Here is a 20,694-nt window from a genome sequence, read left to right as displayed (position 1 = left end):
ATCTGTTTGTCTGTTCTTGTTTGTCCCCTTTGTGTTTAGCCCCCTTGTGGGCAATAAAGAATATGAATATAGACTTATTTAGCCACATGGCTTCCATAGGATTACAGCTGTTTTGTAACTTTCTTCATGTAGTATGCAAGAATGTACACATACATGTTTGCATTAATATGTCTGCTCAGCATTACACCATACAATTGTATATTCACAAATTAATGCAAATAAAGAAAGCTAGCTCATCACCAGAACCCCATGATTACATCAACAGTTCAACTCTAAATATACACAAAAAACTCACTCTTTGTTTTTACACTGTATGGAAGACCAGAACTAGACAAAGTTACATTAATTTGATCAGTGATACTGTAGTACTATTCTTTACAGAGACAATTCCTTCACATTTGAACACCTTCAGATCAAATAAGTTAAAATGCCAGATAGAAAATTAAGGCATTTACCATCCTTAATTTCAGCAAAATAACCAGAAGAAATAACAAGAGATAAGGTAAAAAAAAAAATTAAAAAAAAAAAAAAACATAAAATTATAAGCAAATAATATTTTAAAAATTTGCCAAAGTAATTACACAGGTGGGTAGGCTGGTTTAGAAACAAAACAGTTGGTGATTTAACCCTTTAACATTCAGATTATTCTGTTAAATGTAATGCTTATTTAGTCACACTGCTTTGAATTTATCATATATAATCTTGAAGCTTTGAGATTTCAATGACGTAATTCTTCATTTTTTAAATGACAATGTAAGATAGGTGAGGGAAGCCGGATCTCGCTGGTTTGAAAATAAAACAGGTAGAATATTTTGGCCAGATAATGCCAGATTAAATTGCTAAAGGTTTAATGATTCTACAGAATTCAAAGATAGGTAGGTGGGGGAGTGGTTCCATCTGATATCAAGAAACTATATTCTTCAACTATAAACTTTCATACAAAGTCAACTAAGATCACAAAACATCTACAGAAGGAATTTGGACTCTCAACAATGATATTCTCACATCACCAAGTCTCAATATGCTTTTCATACAGTGTATTAATCTGAAATAAACAAAGTACATACACAGAAACACAGCTATACAAGAATATATACATACATATAAATACGCAAACACACACTTACACATATGTGTGCACACACACACACACACATATATATATATAGGAGACACAAACACATACATGTATATATTCCAAAACATACACACACACACACAAACATATCTATCTATATATATACTCTTTTACTTGTTTCGGTCATTTGATTGCGGCCATGCTGGAGCACCGCCTTTAGTCGAGCAAATCAACCCCAGGACTTATTCTTTGGAAGCATAGTACTTATTCTATCGGTCTCTTTTGCTGAACCGCTAAGTTACGGGGACGTAAACACACCAGCATCGGTTATCAAGCAATGTTGGGGGGACAAACACACGCATACATATATATATACATATACACGACGGGCTTCTTTCAGTTTCCATCTACCAAATCCACTCACAAGGCTTTGGTCGGCCCGAGGCTATAGTAGAAGACACTTGCCCAAGGTGCCACGCAGTGGGACTGAACCTGGAACCATGTGGTTGGTAAACAAGCTACTTACCACAGAGCCACTCCTGCGCCTATAGCCACTCCTGCGCCTATATATATATATATATATATATATAAGCAATGTTAATTCTCTAAATGAAGTATTAACAGTAACTGCACGATAAAGTGTAGTATATTGCCACTTAAGTGTGGCTGACCCCTAGGGGTGGATGTTACTGTTGCTTTTAGCCCCAGGAGGACATCTCCTCCAGCTGGCTTATCGACACACGACTGTGTCCTGTTTGCCAAGGGAAGTTATCCCTCTCACCACGACCCTAGGGGTCAGCCACACTTAAGTGGCAATATACTACACTTTATCGTGCAGTTACTGTTAATACTTCATTTAGAGAATTAACATTGCTTGTTTTCACCTTTTCGATATCAGTGAAGAATTTCACTGGAAAAGTAGATATAAGATTGCCAGGTTTTTGTCTCTCTCACCAAGGTCAGCAGCTATCGAACGCCGACGAAGGGAAATAACCCTGAAATCCGGATCCGTTCGTGCTGCAGATCGTGGTGAGAGGGATAACTTCCCTTGGCAAACAGGACACAGTCGTGTGTCGATAAGCCAGCTGGAGGAGATGTCCTCCTGGGGCTAAAAGCAACAGTAACATCCACCCCTAGGGGTCAGCCACACTTAAGTGGCAATATACTACACTATATATATATATATATAGATATATATATATATATATAGATATATATATATATATATATATATAAACTTATACACACACATACTTGTTTTTGTTTTGTTGAAGAGATGATGAATACATAGTTTCCCCAGCTGGTAAGTTATAAAAAAAAGAGAGATGATGAGGACATACCTTCAGGGTACAAAGTGAATATGAGGGAGATTACTGATAGAAAATTTGAAAAGGCATGTGAGTAGGTAAGTGTGTTAGAGTTTAAAAAGAGTGTGACAGATGATTAGCAACGGGGCTTAAGATGGACACAGTAAATATCAGTTTGGGTCATAGGAAGTGAAGAAAATAAGAGTGGCTCAGGAAGGAGGCGGTGGTGATAGGGATACAGTGAGAAGTGTAGGGGGATAAACAAGATCAATTACAGCAACTGAATAAATAGTACTGTAATTAGATGATTTATGGAAGGATGGGTGTCAGAAGATGAGTTGTAGAGGGAGGTTTGACAGGACATCATTTTTTCCAAGATGGATGGGTTTTCTCAAGCACAGTATATTGACATTCATTATGGTCCTTTGTCATCTCTTCCGTGAGGTCCAACATTTTGAAATTGGTCTTCACTCATTCATCCACATCTTCTAGTGATTCCATCTTCTAGTGATTCCATCTTCCACACACTCTACCCATGTTCAGCAGTCAGCACTTTATACAGCTGTCCTCATCCATCTGCATCACATGACCATACCAGCAGAGTCTTCTCTCTTGTATTCCAAATTCGATGCCTTTTATGTCTCCAATGTTGTCTCAGTACATTGTACTTTGTCATACATGCACACTGATGTTACACATCCATTGGAGCATGTTAGTTTCATTTCCTTCTAGTTTTTGCCTGTTCTCTGTATTCAAGGTCCAAGGTTCACAACCATGTAGCATTACTGTTCATACACAAGCATCATACAATCTACCTTTCACTCTGAGAGATAAGTCTTTTGTTACCAACAGAGATAAAAATCTCTCTGGACTTTCTCCAGTCAGTTCTTATTCTAGCAGCTATACTTTCAGATCAATTCTCTCCACTGCTGATTAGCTTTCCTAAGTAACATAAGCGTCCTACAACTGCTGTAACTTAGGACAGCTAATTATCTTAACAAAGGGTAACTATTTAAAACAAGATTTAATCTCAAGTGCCAGCCTTTTAACCGATGGAATCCTTCTTTTGAAATATAACTCAAAGAGCATATATTTTTGCCCTTTCTATCATTCAAGTATTCTCTTAGTGAAGGTAAGTTAATACCTTTCTGAAGCGAACTATCAATGTGAAGAGAAGTCGTACAATGAAGAAAAGAAACCAGGTTGAAGATTTTGTTTCATGAACAGCTCACCATTACAGTATGAGGGAATGATAGCCACAAAATCTATTATTATATTGGTTTCACGTTCTGGTAGGAGGCCATCAATTTTAGGGGAAGGGCTAAGTTGATGATATTGACCCCAGTGTTCAGCTGGTACTTTATTCTATCAACCCTGAAAGAATAAAAGGCAAATTTGACCTCAGAACATATAGAGCCAGAAGAAATATTGCTAAGTGTTTTGTCCAGTGCACTAATGATTCTGCAAGCTCGCCACCTTAAAATTCATCATTATATTGGAAATGTAAGCCTATTGTTAGTTTTATATTGTCAATGAAATATAAATTTCACATGCAGGGGTTATAAAATATCTGAGGCAGAATCAATGTCAGAAAAAAGCAGACATATAATTAACCAAGTGGTTAAATTGTTTGTGTCAAACTACCAAGCTAAGCATCCAGAATATGTATACTATGTTTCTGATACTGCTCTGAAACTATAACCTCCACACACAACTTTCATCACCTCAGTCTGGATAACTTTAACCCTTTAGCAATCAGTTTACTCTGTCAAATGTAATGCTTATTTATTCAGATTGTTTTGAATTAATCATGCATTATCTCATAGCTTTAAAGTTTTGATGATGAGATAGTATATTTTTAGAATGACACTGTAAGGTAGATATGAAAGTTCAGATCTGGCTGGTTTGAACATAAAACAAGTAGAATATTTTGGTTGGATATGGCTAGTTTAAATGCTAAAGGGTTCAATAGGGGCTGCAGAGCAGCACAATGTATTGTACTGTAAATATAAATATACCCTAAGGCACCAACAGGCATTTAAGGGCAGATTTTTTTGGTTTCATTGCATGAAATAAATAATAAATAAATGTCTTCCAGGATAGGGCACCAATCTAATCACTAGTAACACACACCCATGAGTTGATATTTATTTCTACCATACTCTGAAAATCTTGCCTCTCTGGCCATAGACATATTAAAGCTCTGATGTTTGGCAACTGATCTGGTCAACACCCACAAGATTATCCACCATCTTTCCAACAACAACTTTGGTCACCTTTTTGAATTCCATACATCTAACATTGATGGAGATGCTTACAAAATCAAAAAACAACACAACACCCATGATGTTCCAAGACATTTTTTTCACACTCAGATTTGCTGATGCATAGAATAAACTATAGCTGTCAAGATACTATATCCTTCAAAAAAACTTCCATGTTCCCTGAAATTCACCAACAATACACCTGATACCACTGACCTCTGTTCCTTTCTTTTTTTTTTTATAGACTTATTCACTCTTACTCTTTACTCTTTTACTTGTTTCAGTCATTTGACTGCGGCCATGCTGGAGCACCGCCTTTAGTCGAGAAAATCGATGCCAGGACTTATTCTTTGTAAGCCTAGTACTTATTCTATCGGTCTCTTTTTGCCGAACCGCTAAGTTACAGGGACGTAAACACACCAGCATCGGTTGTCAAGCAATGGGGGGGGGGGGGGGGGGGGGCAAACACAGACAGATAAACACACACACACACACACACACACACATATATATATATATATATATATATATATATATATATGTATGTATATATATATACGACGGGCTTCTTTCAGTTTCTGTCTACCAAATCCACTCACAAGGCTTTGGTCGGCCCGAGGCTATAGTAGAAGACACTTGCCCAAGGTGCCACGCAGTGGGACTGAACCCGGAACCATGTGGTTGGTAAGCAAGCTATTTACCACACAGCCGTTCACTCCCTGTGAATATTCTATGTACTGTTCATGCAATATTGGTTATTTTTTTCTGATGAGTTATGGTGCACCTAAGCACTGTATAAAACGAGTTCATTATTATTATTATTATCACCATTATTATTATTATTATTATTATTATTATTATTATTATTATTATTATTATCATCATCATCATCATTATTTTCTCTGATAGGAAAAGTGAGTCAATGTAAAAGCAAAGTGTTCTGTCCAGAAACACAAAAATATGACTATAGTGAATTCGAAATCACAACCTACAAAGAGGAAGTACAACAATGCATTTTATTCACTAGGCCATCTTACATGGTTAGGAAGTACAGCTCACTATTGCAAAGAGGATTGCAATGAAAAATTTTAAATGTGATTTGGAGAGGCATGAGCTTCATGAGACTAACATACTTCTCTATACACTACATAAAGCTATCAAATAAACCTTTACATCAGACAATAGATTACACAGACCATTCACTTCCTTCACTACTTTTTCATTTACTCATCCACATGAAACAAGCCACACATTCACTCACCAGACAGCTTACTTTCTAACTCATTTACCTGTTTAATTGTGAAGTCATAACTGTTCAGGCAAAGAGATTTGAATAATAAATGAAAAATACTTTGGTACTTACGATATGGACATAAGGTGGACAAGAGTAAAAGTCGGAAGCTTTGCTGAGTGAGCACAATTTATATGGACTGATTTCTATGAGGGAAGTCAAATGGCCATGGTAAGCACTGCAAGAGATAGACACATAGAGTTTATAAATATAATAAATAAATGTATATGTGTGTGTGTGTGTAACACACTGTGGATTAAATTATGGTTTCAATTCTCAACTTTATATATTTTGTAACCCAATATTTTACATGGAATGCTGTTTGAGGTATCTGCCTGAATTTCCTAAACCCCTCTGCTTACTCTGTATACACACATAGACATATATTTATTACTATACAGGGGTTGGACAAAATAATGGAAACACCTAGCAACATAGCATCATAATTTTGAAATATCTATAAAACCATCAAAAGCTTGTTTATTTTTATGTTTTGGGATTTATTATTAGTTTTGCTTAATATGTTTTGATATCATCAGAAAAAGGTAATTAAAATTCATTAAAATGACAAATCTATCGGACTTTCAAAGAGGTCAAATTGTTGGTGCTTGTATGGCAGGTGCTAGTGTAATGAAAACAGCTGAAATGTTTGATGTATCAAGAAGTACTGTCTCAAAAGTAATGACAGCCTTTGAGAAAGAGGGGGAAAAAACTCCTTGTCGAAACAAAACTCTGGAAGAAAACCAAAACTTTCAGATAGGAACCATTGGACTCTTACACGGATTGTTAGAAAGGATCACAAAAGTCCAGCTCCCAAAATTACTGCAGAGCCTAATGGCCACCTCAAGAACCCAGTTTCTACAAAAACTGTTTGCCAGGAGCTGCACAAATCCCAATTTCATGGGAGGGCTGCAATCAGAAAACCACTACTTTCAAAAACAAACATTGCAAAGTGTTGAGAGCGGAGTAAAAATCTACAGAATTGGTCCCAAGAGCAGTGGAAGAATGTTGTTTTCTCAGACGAGTCATCCTTTACCTTATTTCCGACAACTGGCCAAGTAAACGTGTAGAGACAGCCAAAAGAAGCATTTGACCCAGACTGCCTTCTTCCAACTGTTAAATATGGAGGAGGATCTATGATGAGCTGGGGGGGGGGGGGGGGCTATATCTTGGAAATCTGCTGGCCCAATGGTTTCCCTTCAATGGCAGAATTAAAAGTCAAGACTATTTAAGCATTTTGTCTGATCAAATTGATCTTATGGTTGTGGAACTGTTTCTGGAGGGAAACACAATCTTTCAGGATGATAATGCACTAATTCACACAGCTAAAGTTGTTACTGAATGGCACAAGGAACATTCCTTTGGAAACAATTCAAACTTTGTACAAGTCCATACCTCATAGAATTCAAGCTGTAATTACAGCCAGAGGCAGTCCTACCCTATATTAAAATAAATTTGTTAGAAATTTTAAGGTGTTTCCATTATTTTGTCCAACCCCTGTATGTCTATTCATACCTACATGTAAATTGAAACCTGTGTAGAAAATTTTTATTGATGTACATATATAGGTGAAAGGAGAAGTTAGATGCCTATAGCATAGACAACTGAGAGTTCCTATATAACTTGCAGACAGCTGAAGATCAGACATAAGACTGATGCAAGGTCCTAGCCAAGCTGAAGTTTGACGTGAAGTTGTGATGGAATGACAATGTAGATAGAGCTGTAAAAGCTTGCAATCAGGTTTGAAAAACTTGGAAATAATGTGTAGTAGTACTTCCCCTCATTAAAGTCTGAGGGCTCAGCACAAGGTTTTTGACACACCTCACTTATTACATACAAACGCAGAGATTTATACATAGTTTTTAAATCTGACCCCCATCCCTGTTCCCACTTTCCAAACTCTTCCCTGCACACATCATCTCCTGCATACCAATCTCAATTAACCTCAATCCCACTTTGTAAACATTTACTCCTTACATCATGAAGACACTCTATGCCTTGTCCAAGGGGAATAACTCTAGAAGAAATTCCTCTGATTTAAGTCCTGTGGACTTCTTCATTTCGATTTTTTTTTAATTCCCACAAACCAGATGTGACACTGCCTGACCTTCAGTGACTAAGAACCATTGCAATATTCTTTCTACCATTCCTTCTGAATGGCTGCCAAGACTGAGTTTTCTCCTAACTTTTTATGAGCAAAACTGATTGGTAAAATCAGTTGAAATGGATCTACAACACTATTGTATGAGATAACAGGATAACACCATTAGTAGGATAGGTAGGGAAGTAGATGAGAAGAAATAGAATAAAATGCAATAAATGAAAATAAAATAAAACAGGATAAGATACAATAAAGTAGAGATATGAAAGAAAGGAAAATAGAGAAACAATATAGAATAGAATAGAGGTCGTAGAGTAAATGGGAATTTACCAACACATTATGTATTGTATAAATATTAATATAGTCACTCTATTCGCAAATATATGAGTGTCAGCTTCATATGATTTATGAATTTGTAAATGACTCCCTCTCTCTCTCTCTCTCTCTCTCTCTCTCTCTCTCTCTCTCTCTCTCTCTCTATATATATATATATATATATATATATATATATATATATATATATATAGGTGCAGGCATGGCTGTGTGATAAGAAGCTTGCTTCCCAACCACATAGCTCTGGGTTCAGTCTCATTGTGTGACTCCATGGGCAAGTGTCTTCTACTACAGCCCCAGGTTGACCAAAGCCTATATATATATATATATATATATATATATATATATATATATATATATATATATATATATATATATATATGTATGTATATATATATTTATATAGGTTATGAAGTTCATGATATATATGTGTTTATATATGTATGTATGCTAGCATTTACATATGTAGACGCATCTGTGTGTGTGTATATGTGTATGGATTTGTAAACGCATGTTTATGCACTGATATGTGTGTATGTTCAAGTTGTATATATGACTGTTACTCTGTCGAATGTTGTATGTATATATATTTACTGTAAAAAAAACAAATCATATTTTTTTTGTTGTCAAATTAATCGAATTGAAAGGTTAGAGTTTCTTCTCTTTCAAGGTGAAATTAAATTCGGAACACTTTCACATTATGCACCGTTTTGGGTATTTATACCCCAAACCCCAAATATCTCAATAACTACTACTCCAATTTATGTGAAACTTGTTTCATCCTATTAACATTTCAGGGTAAACTTAATTCATAGTATTTCCCATTATGCACCATGCCTGGGTAACATTGCAAGCAAGCAAGCAAGATTGACTTTTAATGTATTTTATATATATATATATATATATATATATATATATATATACATACACACACACACACATGCAGAAAGTAAATAGACACCTTTAATTTTCAAAATTTCTGATCTAATATGTTTTCAGCAGTGTAGAATTTACAATGTAATTATTCTTTTTCCTTCCAGATGCCATTATATTAAACATTAATGACGAGTAACCATGCCATGCACAAAAAATTCAGCAGAAATGTCAGATTTTCAAAGAGGTTGTATTGTTGGCCAATCTGTATTGCTGGTCTTAGCCAGTGAAAAATTACCGAAAATCTTCAAATTCCTCTTGCTACTGTTAATAGAATTATAGTGCAATCTAGTCCCAGCTGACCTGGGCCCTGGGAAAGGAAGCTTCGCTGTTGGAAGAGAATTGTGAAAAACGAACCCCATTCAAAGGCTTCTGACATTGCAAAACAGTTAGTAGTTAGTCCAAGAACGTGTGTTACATATCTGCATAAGCTTGGGTATTATGGACGAGCAGCTAGAAGAAAACCTCTCCTTCAACCAATTAATATAATGAAAAGAAAGAAATAGGCTAAGGAGATGTCAGAAAAATCCAGTTCATTTTGGGATAGAGTGATTTTCTCAGATGAATCCAGATTTGCATTATTTTCAGACAGTGGATGTGTTTAAGTCTGGAGGCTTCCCAATCAAGAATTTGATTTGAAACGACTCCAACCAACTGTGAAACATGATGGTATCTCTGTAATGGTATGGGGAGCTGTCACCAGCAATGATCATTCTGAGCTGATCGAGTGTGTTGGAACCATAAACTCTGAAAAATACATCGAAATACTTAAGCAAGGACTACTTCCGATGTATTCACATGATAACATAACAAAAAATGAGTTTTTATTCACAAAAGATGGGACACTATGCCACACAGTGAAAAGGAATCAACAATGGCTGACTGAAAATGGGATCAAAAAGTTTCCTTGGCCAAGCCAATTTCCTGACATGAACTCAATTGAAAATCTTTGGAGCATACTAGATAGAGCTATACAAAAAACTCGACAGAAACCTAAATCTAAAGATGAATTGTTTCAATTGTTGCGTGAAACATGAGCAGAAATTCCACAAGAGACAATCACAAAGCTCATCAGTTCAATGCCAAAAAGAGTTTATGAATTAAAAACTGCAAAGGGAATGTCAACTAAATACTAAAGTATGTAGTCCTACCTATCGATTACATTTCAATTGTTCGCATTGCATATCAAATAAAAGATTTTGAAAATTAAAGGTGTCTATTTACTTCCTGCATGTCTGTCTGTGTGTATGTATGTATATATGTCATCATCATCGTCATCATCGTTTAACGTCCGCTTTCCATGCTAGCATGGGTTGGACGATTTGACTGAGGACTGGTGAACCGGATGGCTACACCAGGCTCCAATCTGATTTGGCAGAGTTTCTACAGCTGGTGCCCTTCCTAACGCCAACCACTCTGAGAGTGTAGTGGGTGCTTTTACGTGCCACAGGCACGAAGGCCAGTCAGGCAGTACTGGCAACAGCCACGCTCAAAATGGTGTATTTTACGTGCCACCTGCACAGGAGCCAGTCCAGCGGCACTGGCACAATCTCGCTCGAATGTCTTTACACATGCCACCGGCACAAGTGCCAGGAAGGCGACGCTGGGCTCAGGTGCCATCACGATTTCGCTTTCGCTTGCCCCAACAGGTTTTCACAAGCCGAGTTTCGTGTCCTGCATAGGAGCTAGTCCAGCGGCACTGGCAATGATCGCACTCGAATGTCTTTACATGTGCCACCGGCACATATATATATATATATAGAGAGAGAGAGAGAGAGAGAGATAGAGAGAGAGAGAGAGACAGACAGACAGACACACACACACACACACACAACACATGTACTTGTATATACATGCACATCATCATCATTTAATGTCCATTGTCCATGCTGGCATGGTTTGGACAGTTTGATTTAGCATGGTTTCTACAGCTTGATGCCCTTCCTAACACCAACCTCTTTACAGAGTGTGCTGGGTACTTTTACATGGCACCGCGCAGGTGTTTTTGCATGGCCCCACAAGGGCACTTTTATGTCATGCCACATGGGTGCTTTTACACAGTGCAGCATGACTGCTTTCACATGACACCACCATGAGTGCTTTTTACATGGCACTGGCCCAGGACTCTTGCAAGTCAATCCTCACCACCAGGGGGACTGGTCTTAACACTTCTGCTGTTGGTGGCTGGGTGGATGGATGGATGGATGGATAGATCGATAGATAGATAGATAGATAGATAGATAGATAGATAGATAGATAGATAGATAGATAGATACACACACATGTATTGATGTTTGTTTTTATGTCAAGTTATAATTAAACAATCTTATTATTAATCAGAGGGATAACTCAGAAGGATACAGCCTCAGGCTGACCAAAGCCTATATATATATATATATATATATATATATATATATATATATATATATATATATATATATATATATATAGGTTATGAAGTTCATGATATATATGTGTTTATGTATTTATGTATGCGAGCATTTACATATGTATGTAGACGCATCTATGTATGTGTGTATATGTGTATGGATTTGTAAACGCATGTTTATGCACTGATATGTGTGTATGTTCAAGAGACAGAAGATCGGACATCTTCTAACAAGACTCTGTGCTGTCTCATAATGCTAGGACAACACATGCATGAATGCATACCAATCTCCGTGATCCTGTTCTCCCACACACATGGCCTCCTAGCTCACCAGATCTCAATCCATTGGACTATTACATATGGGGAATAGTTGGGAGATCAATCAATCAACAGCCTTAACATCATAACATCATGCAATCTTTCAGGTCTGCCATAACCAACTCTATGTCCAAAATTGATAAGTATCATCAGATTCAGATATGTCAATGCTTCTGAGCCCATATTGAAGCAGCCATTGATGTTAATGGTGGGTTTACAGAATAGGTGAGATAAAAGGATTCTCAAGATTATTTGTACAAATTTGTTTTCTAATGGAGCTTTCCTTTGATGTGCTATACATCTTTCTCTACATTCATACAAATGACCTCAAAAAATTAATGTACCCTGTATATATCTACGAGAGGGTGCCCAAAAGAAACTGGAATTTTGTAATATTATTTTATTCACTTAGTGGTTTTACATGTTTACACTTTTATTGCCATCAAAGTATTCTCCATTTGAAGCAATGCATTGGTCCAGACACGTTTTGTCTCACATTCAAGACAGTGCGCAAAGGTGAATTGTCATGATGAAACCACCACTCTCTACTTTGCCACTGGTCGGAGCATTTTCATCTTGTTGTATACCATTTTGAGCGTGGCCGTTGCCAGTATCGCCTCACTGGCCTTCGTGCGGGTGACACGCAAAAGCACCTACTACACTCTCGGAGTGGTTGGCGTTAGGAAGGGCATCCAGCTGTAGAAACTCTGTCAAATCAGATTGGAGCCTGGTGTAGCCTTCGGGTTCCACCAGTCCTCAGTCAAATCGTCCAACCCATGCTAGCATGGAAAGTGGACGTTAAACGATGATGATGATGTATCTCGCAAATGCTTCAGAACTGCTGAACAAATTGTCTGGTTAACAGTTTGACCGGGAGAGACAAATACTGTGTGGACAATTCCTTTCGCATTGATGAACAAAACAGCATCGCCTTGACACTGGACTTCACTTGGCGCACTTTGGGGGGGGGGGGCATGGTGACATCAAATGCTTCCACTAACTTGAATGCTGCTTTGTTTCCAAGTCATAACCATAGCAGCAGCTTTTGCGACCAGTGATGACCTTTTAAAAAAGTCTAGATCAATTTCCAACTGTTCTTTCAGTTCATGACATGCATTCAGTCGTGACTGCTTTTGATCTTCCGAGAGCAAGTGAGGCATGAATTTTACTGCAACTTTTTTCATTCGCAATTCCTCACTTAAAATTCGTTGGCAGGAGCTCCAAGAAACACCAGTCATATCAACAAGTTCATCAATTTTTCAGTGATTGTCCTCCAACATCAGTTCATGAATTTTCGTGATGTTTTCATTCATTCAGGAGGTCAACAGGCACCCTGGATGAAGTTGGTCTTCAAGTGACAAGTCACCATTCCTAAAGTGTGAAAACCACTCGTGAACCTATGTTTTGCACATAGCAGCATCCTTGAAAGTTGTTTGAAGCATGAGAACTGTTTTGGCTGCCGTTTTCCCCAGCAGAAAACAGAATTTCATGGAAGCACACTGTCCCTTTGTTTCAGCCATCGCAAAAATCAGTGAACAAGTGAGAAGCACTGCAAAACAAAGATGCACCACGTGGCAGTTTGTCTCCACTCAACAATGCCAGTTAGCAGACTGATGCCTGAGGGTCACATCAAGTAACTCCTAGTGGTAGAAGCCTGAACTACATCAGACTTGTCCCACAGAGAACATTTCAGGCAGGCAGGCAGGTAGGTAGGTAGGTAGGTAGGTAGGTAGGTAGGTAGGTAGGTATGTAGATGTGTGTGTATATCTGGCCAAAAGCAGCATTCAGGTATACATGCGTCAGAGTGCATGGGTGTGTTTGCTTTAACTCTGTTCCTTTCACTACTGGATTCCCACAATTTGATCTCATATAGGTTGTTTGCCACCAGAAAACTTCCTTTGCCTTTGTAATAGTTGTAAATTAAACTGCTACGTCAATCAAATAGAAGAAAATCTTCCTCTATGACCTCGTTTACCATGTGAATAACTAGCATGTGTCCTACTTCACCACATATTTTCAGAATATATTTCAGAGGCAAACCCTGATGATCCAGCTGTTTTCACTTTCACAACCTTCATATCTTTAATTTCATTTTCAACCATGTCGCTGTAGACTTGAACAGTTGGACTTTCTGTTTGGTCAACTTGTGTTCACTCCTTCCTCTCCTGCATTCTCCACTATCAGGAACCTCTTATAGTAAAATTTTCATATTTTTTCTTTCTTCGTAATGGCAGGAGCTTCAAGACACACCAGTATCAACAAGTTCATCAATTGTTCAGTGATTGTCCTCCAACATCAGTTCGTGAATTTTCGTGATGTCTTCATTCATTCAGGAGGTCAACAGGCACCCTAGATGAAGTTGGTCTTCAAGTGACAAGTTACCATTCCTAAAATGTGAAAACCACTCATGAACCTATGTTTTGCTCATAGCAGCATCCTTGTAAGTTGTTTGAAGAATGAGAACTGTTTTGGCTGCTGTCCTACTTCACCACATATTTTCAGAATATATTTCAGAGGCTAACCCTGATGATCCAGCTGTTTTCACTTTCACAACCTTCATATCTTTAATTTCATTTTCAACCATATAGCTGTAGACTTGAACAGTTGGACTTTCTGTTTGGTCAACTTGTATTAGATCCTACCTCCCCTGCATTCTCCACAATCAGGAACCTCTTGTAGTAACATTTTCATATTTTTTCTTTCTTCGTAATGGCAAGTGGACCACTATTACTCCATACACACTTTCTTTAATAATGCCTTGGTTAGTGTTGGCACAATATCTCACAATCAACAATACTTTTGCTCTTCTTGTTGCAGCACATAATCAAACCTCTAAATCTCAGCCTCTCTCTCCAAGTGTGCTGTTACTATTCTTCACACTTCTTTCCAATGTCAATTTTCTCTCACACATTACCTTACAATCCTAGCACCTTAGAACATTGGTAATGTTCTTACTCTCAGTTTCTCCCATTTCTAAATGTACCAGACATCTATTTCTTCTGGTAGCCAGATACTGCTCTTTGCCCCCCTCCCATCTTTTCTCTCTGGACTTGTTCTTTGCTTCTATGACTCTATATACAATACCATTCCATAACCATATCATCTTCCGTCTGGGTAAAACCTTGCTTTAATTACCGATTAAGTGTGTGGCTTTCAGTAGGTTGTTTTATAGAAAGTTCCAGTTGTCCTTTGCATCACAAGTCTCTTTCTCCTTCTTTTCATCATATGTGTCACGAAATACTTCTTTGACCTAACGTCTGTTTAAGGGAGCTTTCAGCTTGTATACCTTCCTTCTTCAGGTTGCATTGTATCTTTGAGTCCAACTAGCACATTTCCTAATGTCTCTACACACAGCCATCTATCTACTTTGTTTCCTGGTGTGTGTAAAGTCTAGCTTGGGTGTTTATTAGGTGATTAGGTGGCTATCATGATTCCTGAAGTTAGTTTTATAACAGGTTAGACCATTTGCTCTACATAACTGCCAGAGCCTTAACTTCTCTTCATTCCTTGTAACATATCTACAGATTTCATGCATGTCAAGGTATTACCAAACCCATTCATCCATTAGCATTCAGACTACGCTGTCAAATGTAATACTTACTTATTCACATTGTTTTGAATTAATTATATACTATCTCGTAGATTCAAGGCTTTGATAATGTGATTGTTTATTTTTAGAATGAAATTGTAGGGCAAGTGTGAAAGACCAAAGCTGACTGGTTTGAACATAGAATATTTGGGCTGAAATGGCCATTTTAAATGCAACAGGGGTAAAGTCAACTGCTGTGATAATAAGGTTGATATGATTTGTTATTGAGGTATTCTGAAATGATCTTTTAATTCCTAACTGTTTTGCTCATGCAATGATCGCTGTAAATATCATGTGACCTATAACTTTTCTAAGCTTAATTATCCGATCACTTATTCTCAATACCTCAATTACTTCAATTTCTCTGCCAACAAACTGCCTACTCCACCTGACTTAATATTGTTACCTGCCCCAAAGAGTTTGTAACTGTGTTCCTTGCATGTGAAAAGCCGAGCTGAGGCTTCTCTCTATCTTACCTCTTGTACACAGCACACATCAACTTGCCTCTCCAGACTACCTTTCATCATGCCAATGTTCATGGTGGCATCCCTTAGGTTTTGCACTTGTCATGAAGTAGGGGCTTTCTGGTGATGGAAAGGTTGTTTGATGTCTGTTTTCTGCACCTGAAAGGAAGAGAGTTTGTGCAATCTTTTGATGATGGTCGAGAGGTTCTTGCATATGGCCAAATGTTCTCACCTGACTACCCTATTTCCATGCACAGCACCAATATGGTAAGTGTTAGTACTGTATATATGATTAGTATTGTATACATGTGTATGCGCGCACACACACACACACACACACACACATATGTAAAGATACAGGCATGGCTCTATAGTTAAGAAATTCACTTCAGAACCACATGGCTTGGGGTTCAGTTCCACTGCGTGGATGCTGTTGACTGAGGTCGTCTATTAAAGCTATCAGTCAGCCAATTCCTTTGACAGAAACTAAAGCAGAACCTCACCTCTCTCTGCCTGTGAGCATGTGTACACACAAGTTTGAGTGAGTGACTTCATATTTTTCCTCATCTCCACATGTGCTCACTGACTGTAAACAAAAGCCTTACTGCTTATGCAGCAGGTATTGTTTGCTAGCAATCCACTGCAAAACTACATGCCTGTGTTTCTTGACATGGCTTGGCATTATTTACATTATTTGCATTTGACAGATATTTGTCAACTATACCTGAAAAACTAAATTCATTACTGCACTTATTGGCTGACTCTCACCTTATAGACAGCCCCACTGTACATGGCTTGCATGGTTCTCATAAGCAATGTGTCTTCTTCTAAATTCCTCAGATCACAAAGTAAAGGACTCTGTCAAAGGCTTTCTCCAGGTCAATGATTGCAATGGTTTAAAACAATGGTTTACTTTTAGCCAAATACTTCTCCTGCAGTCATCTTATTAAGAAGATGGCATCAGTAGTATTTCTCCCCAGTACAATACCAAACTGCATTTCAATTGTAATTCTTTCCCTAGTCAACTGAGCTAAAACCTTTCTCCATAACTTTCCTGACCTGGTCTAGTTATTTGATACCTCAATAATTGCTTCTATCTGAAAGAGAGAAAGAGGAACAGGAAGAGAAAGAGGGAGGGAGAAAGAGAGACTGTCTAATTAAAAATGAATAGTTAAAATAGGTTTGTAGTATACTTACTGATCTAACGTAATAACTTCATTTGATTCTGTGTAACTGCGAGCAAGGCGTAGGGCTAGGTCATTGGCTTCAGAACTAAATGAAAGAAAAAAACAATAATAATGACTATTATTGTAATACAAGCAATAACACCCACACCCATATTTATACATTTTACTTAGGTGTGGCAACACTAATAACCAGCTATTAAAACTCTATGTACATATGTTTCAGAAAAAAAGCATTACTCAAATACAGACCATAATATGAAATTATATATGTATATATATATATATATATATATATATATATATATATATATATATATATGTATGTATGTATGTATGTATGTATGTATACAATTGCAGCATGGAAGGTGTTTATAAGCCATTTAAAAGCACACAATCTCAGATCAGGTCACTTGCTATGCAAGTACATCTCTGTAATATATATATATATATATATATATATATATATATAAAATATACAAACACACACACACACATATATATATATATATATATATATATATAGACATACATGCATATATACATACATATATATGCATACATACATATATATATATACATATATGTATGTTTATCAACAATTTCTGTCTACCAAATTCCATTCACATGCAGGTATGACTGAGTGGTAAAAGATTTGCTCCCCAATCACATGATTTCAAGTTCAGTCCAATTCATGGCACTTTGGGCAAGTATCTTTTACCGTAGCCCTGAGAGTAGATTTGGCAAACAGAAACTGAAAGAAGCCCATCATGCATGTACGTATGTATGTATATATGTATGTATTTACGTGCATTCGTGTGTGTGTGTGTGTGTGTGTGTGTGTGTGTGTGTGTGTGTCTTTGCCTTGATATCGAGTGTCACTGCTATGCAAGTGGTTCCCTTGATTTCCATCTTCCATGGAAACATGTCTGGTCATGGGGAAATACTATCTTACTCGGAAACAGGTGAGGGTTGATGACAGAAAGAGCATCTAGCCATAGAAAATCTGCCCCAACAAATTCCGTCTGACCCATGCAAGTATGGAAAAGCAGATGCTAAACAATGATGATGATGATGATGATGATGATGATAATGAAGATCTTGACCAACACAATTCTAAAGCCAAAGCTACATGTTCAAGATGCCATACAGTGGTACTGGACTCGGGATTGTGTGATGGCAGAGTGAACTTCTTAACCACAAAGCCACACATGCACCAATTTAATTCAAATAATATCCAGTGTGCATTTTCGAAACACCAAACTTACCCTGAGTTAACGAAGTATACAACAGACAATGAAGATGGTAATGTGGATGCAATTCTCTCAGCAAGGATGACTAAGTTATCATGGAGGAACCTTGTATTGGTAGAAAGTAATGACATTTGTTTGGTGCCTTCACTGACAACATGTGGGTGACAGTGACCAACTGGAAAATAAAAAAAATGATTCAGGAGCTGAGACAACAGTTAGATAAATCTATACACACACACACAACTATAGTTGTACACATATAATATACATTTGGCCAAGAGGGGAGGTGAGGATCCTAAAAAAATTCACATGGCTCAGGGGCCTTCTTAAATTCCAAAAGTGAAATGTTTTGTTGGTGCTCTCATGAGAGAAAATTTGAATTTGAAACATGGAATTCCTCACTTGTTGATTAGTAAACAGGAATCATACATACTTTTTCAGACAACTAGAACAGGTCAAATGGAGATAATTCCATCTCACCTAGAGAAGTTTTCGCAACCCTGGCTGACCAAGACTGTATTCATACTTTCATTAGTAAAGAGGTTATGATCCTCCAGCCAACTGGTCTGATGTGCTACCTATATTGCTAAGAGCATAACTGATGTGAAACCAATGGTAACATGACTGGCCAAAACCAACGACTACATTATACATATATATATATATATATATATATATATATATATATATATATATATATATATATATATATATATATATATATGACACAAACACACACACACATACACACAGGGTCACAGGAAGATAAACAAAGAAAGTAGTGTTTGTATGTAGAAAGTGCATGGAAGCCATAAAGATTAAAGCTACATGGAAAATCAATTTTCTCAAATGCCCAGGAGGCTGTATAGTAGATCATTTCTGTTACCAAGGTGACATAATGAACAGTGGAGGGGGATGTTCTGAAAATGTAGTTGCTAGAATAAGAAGATGGAGAAAATTAAGAAAGCTATTATTTCTGCTGGTAACAAAAAGTTTCTCCTTCCAAGTGAAAGGAAGATTGTATGATGCTTGTGCACAAAAAAGCAATGCTACATGGTAGTAAGACGTGGGACCTGAATGTAGCGGACAAGCAAAGATTTCAAGATGCAGAACTTTATGAATTACAAAGGACCAAGATGACTGGCAATTTGCTATGCCCAATAGGACCTGTCCATCAGAGCAGAAATGATATCCTAAAACCACCTTGGTTATGCTAGTGCATGCAGGACCCTGCCCCTCTCCTCTTTCTCTGCTCTATTAAGTATCTCTCTTCCCATATCTCATCCCCTAAAAGCCATCACTTCTCTATCTAAGGTACTGCTCAGCTGCTGTAATTACCTGTAAGCAGAATAGGCACATTACATCTCTTCCCTATAAATTACCTCCCTCCCACCCCTGAACTGCTTTCATCTTTCATTAACATTTCTACTCACACTATTTCCTCTAACTCCAAAAGGATGAAAGGCAAAGTCGACCTCAGCGGAATTTGAACTCAGAACATAGAGACAGACAAAATGCTGCTAAGCATTTTGCATGGCGTGCTAACATTTCTGGCAGCTAGCTGCCTCCCCACTTTATGATATCATTCTAAAAACAAACTGTCAAATCATTGAAATTGCAAAACTGTGTGGTGGCATGTAGAAAGCACCCAGTCAAACCGTCTAACTCATGCCAGCATGGAAATGGAACATTAAATGATGATGATGATGATGATGATTAATGCATGATTAATTCAAAACAACATGAATAATTAAGCATTACATTTGGCAGAGTAATCTGAATGCCAAAGGGTTAAAACAAACCATTTTATGGGACAATTTACGTTTGTAAATAAAGGAAAAGAAAAAGAATTTCACAAAAAAAAAAAAGCTAAAAATAAGATGAAGGCAAGCATGGCTGTGTGGTAAGGAGTTTGCTTCCTGACCACATGGTTCCAGGTTCATCTTCACTGTGTGCCACCTCAGGCAACTGTTTCAACTACAGTCCTGAACCAACTAAAGCCTTCTGAGTAGATTTGGTAGGCAGAAGCTGAAAGCAGACCTCTCTCTCTCTCTCTCTCCACTCCCCCTCTGTGCACACATGTGCATGTGTGTGTGTGTGTGTGTGTTATATGCATGTACGTATATATTTCTTTATTGCCTACAGGGGGCTAAACATAGAGAGGACAAACAAAGGGATTAAGTCGATTAC

The 20,694-nt window shown here is 37.4% G+C and overlaps 1 protein-coding gene and 1 long non-coding RNA gene across 3 annotated transcripts in view; one reads left to right on the top strand and one right to left on the bottom strand.

Annotated features, from left to right (window-relative positions):
- Positions 1-10,196, top strand: part of LOC149134629 (uncharacterized) — a 53,996-nt gene extending 43,800 nt beyond the window's left edge. The window contains exon 2 of the long non-coding RNA XR_016242571.1: positions 9,415-10,196. This is a non-coding gene — a long non-coding RNA (uncharacterized LOC149134629). The remainder of the gene's footprint in view (positions 1-9,414) is intronic.
- LOC106873832 (ethanolamine-phosphate phospho-lyase) overlaps positions 1-20,694 on the bottom strand; it is a 64,835-nt gene that overhangs the window by 17,122 nt on the left and 27,019 nt on the right. For both annotated transcript variants that reach the window (XM_089355035.1, XM_089355034.1), the window contains exons 3-5: positions 18,520-18,679; positions 17,265-17,339; positions 6,013-6,118 (exon numbers count right to left, since the gene is read on the bottom strand). In XM_089355035.1, the coding sequence (XP_089211161.1) occupies positions 6,013-6,118; positions 17,265-17,339; positions 18,520-18,679 (341 nt within the window). The remainder of the gene's footprint in view (positions 1-6,012; positions 6,119-17,264; positions 17,340-18,519; positions 18,680-20,694) is intronic.

This window comes from Octopus bimaculoides, chromosome 7 (assembly GCF_046866305.1).
Source record: "Octopus bimaculoides isolate indiv1 chromosome 7, ASM4686630v1, whole genome shotgun sequence".
Taxonomy (NCBI): Eukaryota; Metazoa; Mollusca; class Cephalopoda; order Octopoda; family Octopodidae; genus Octopus; species Octopus bimaculoides.
This window is presented reverse-complemented; position numbering and strand designations above follow the sequence as displayed.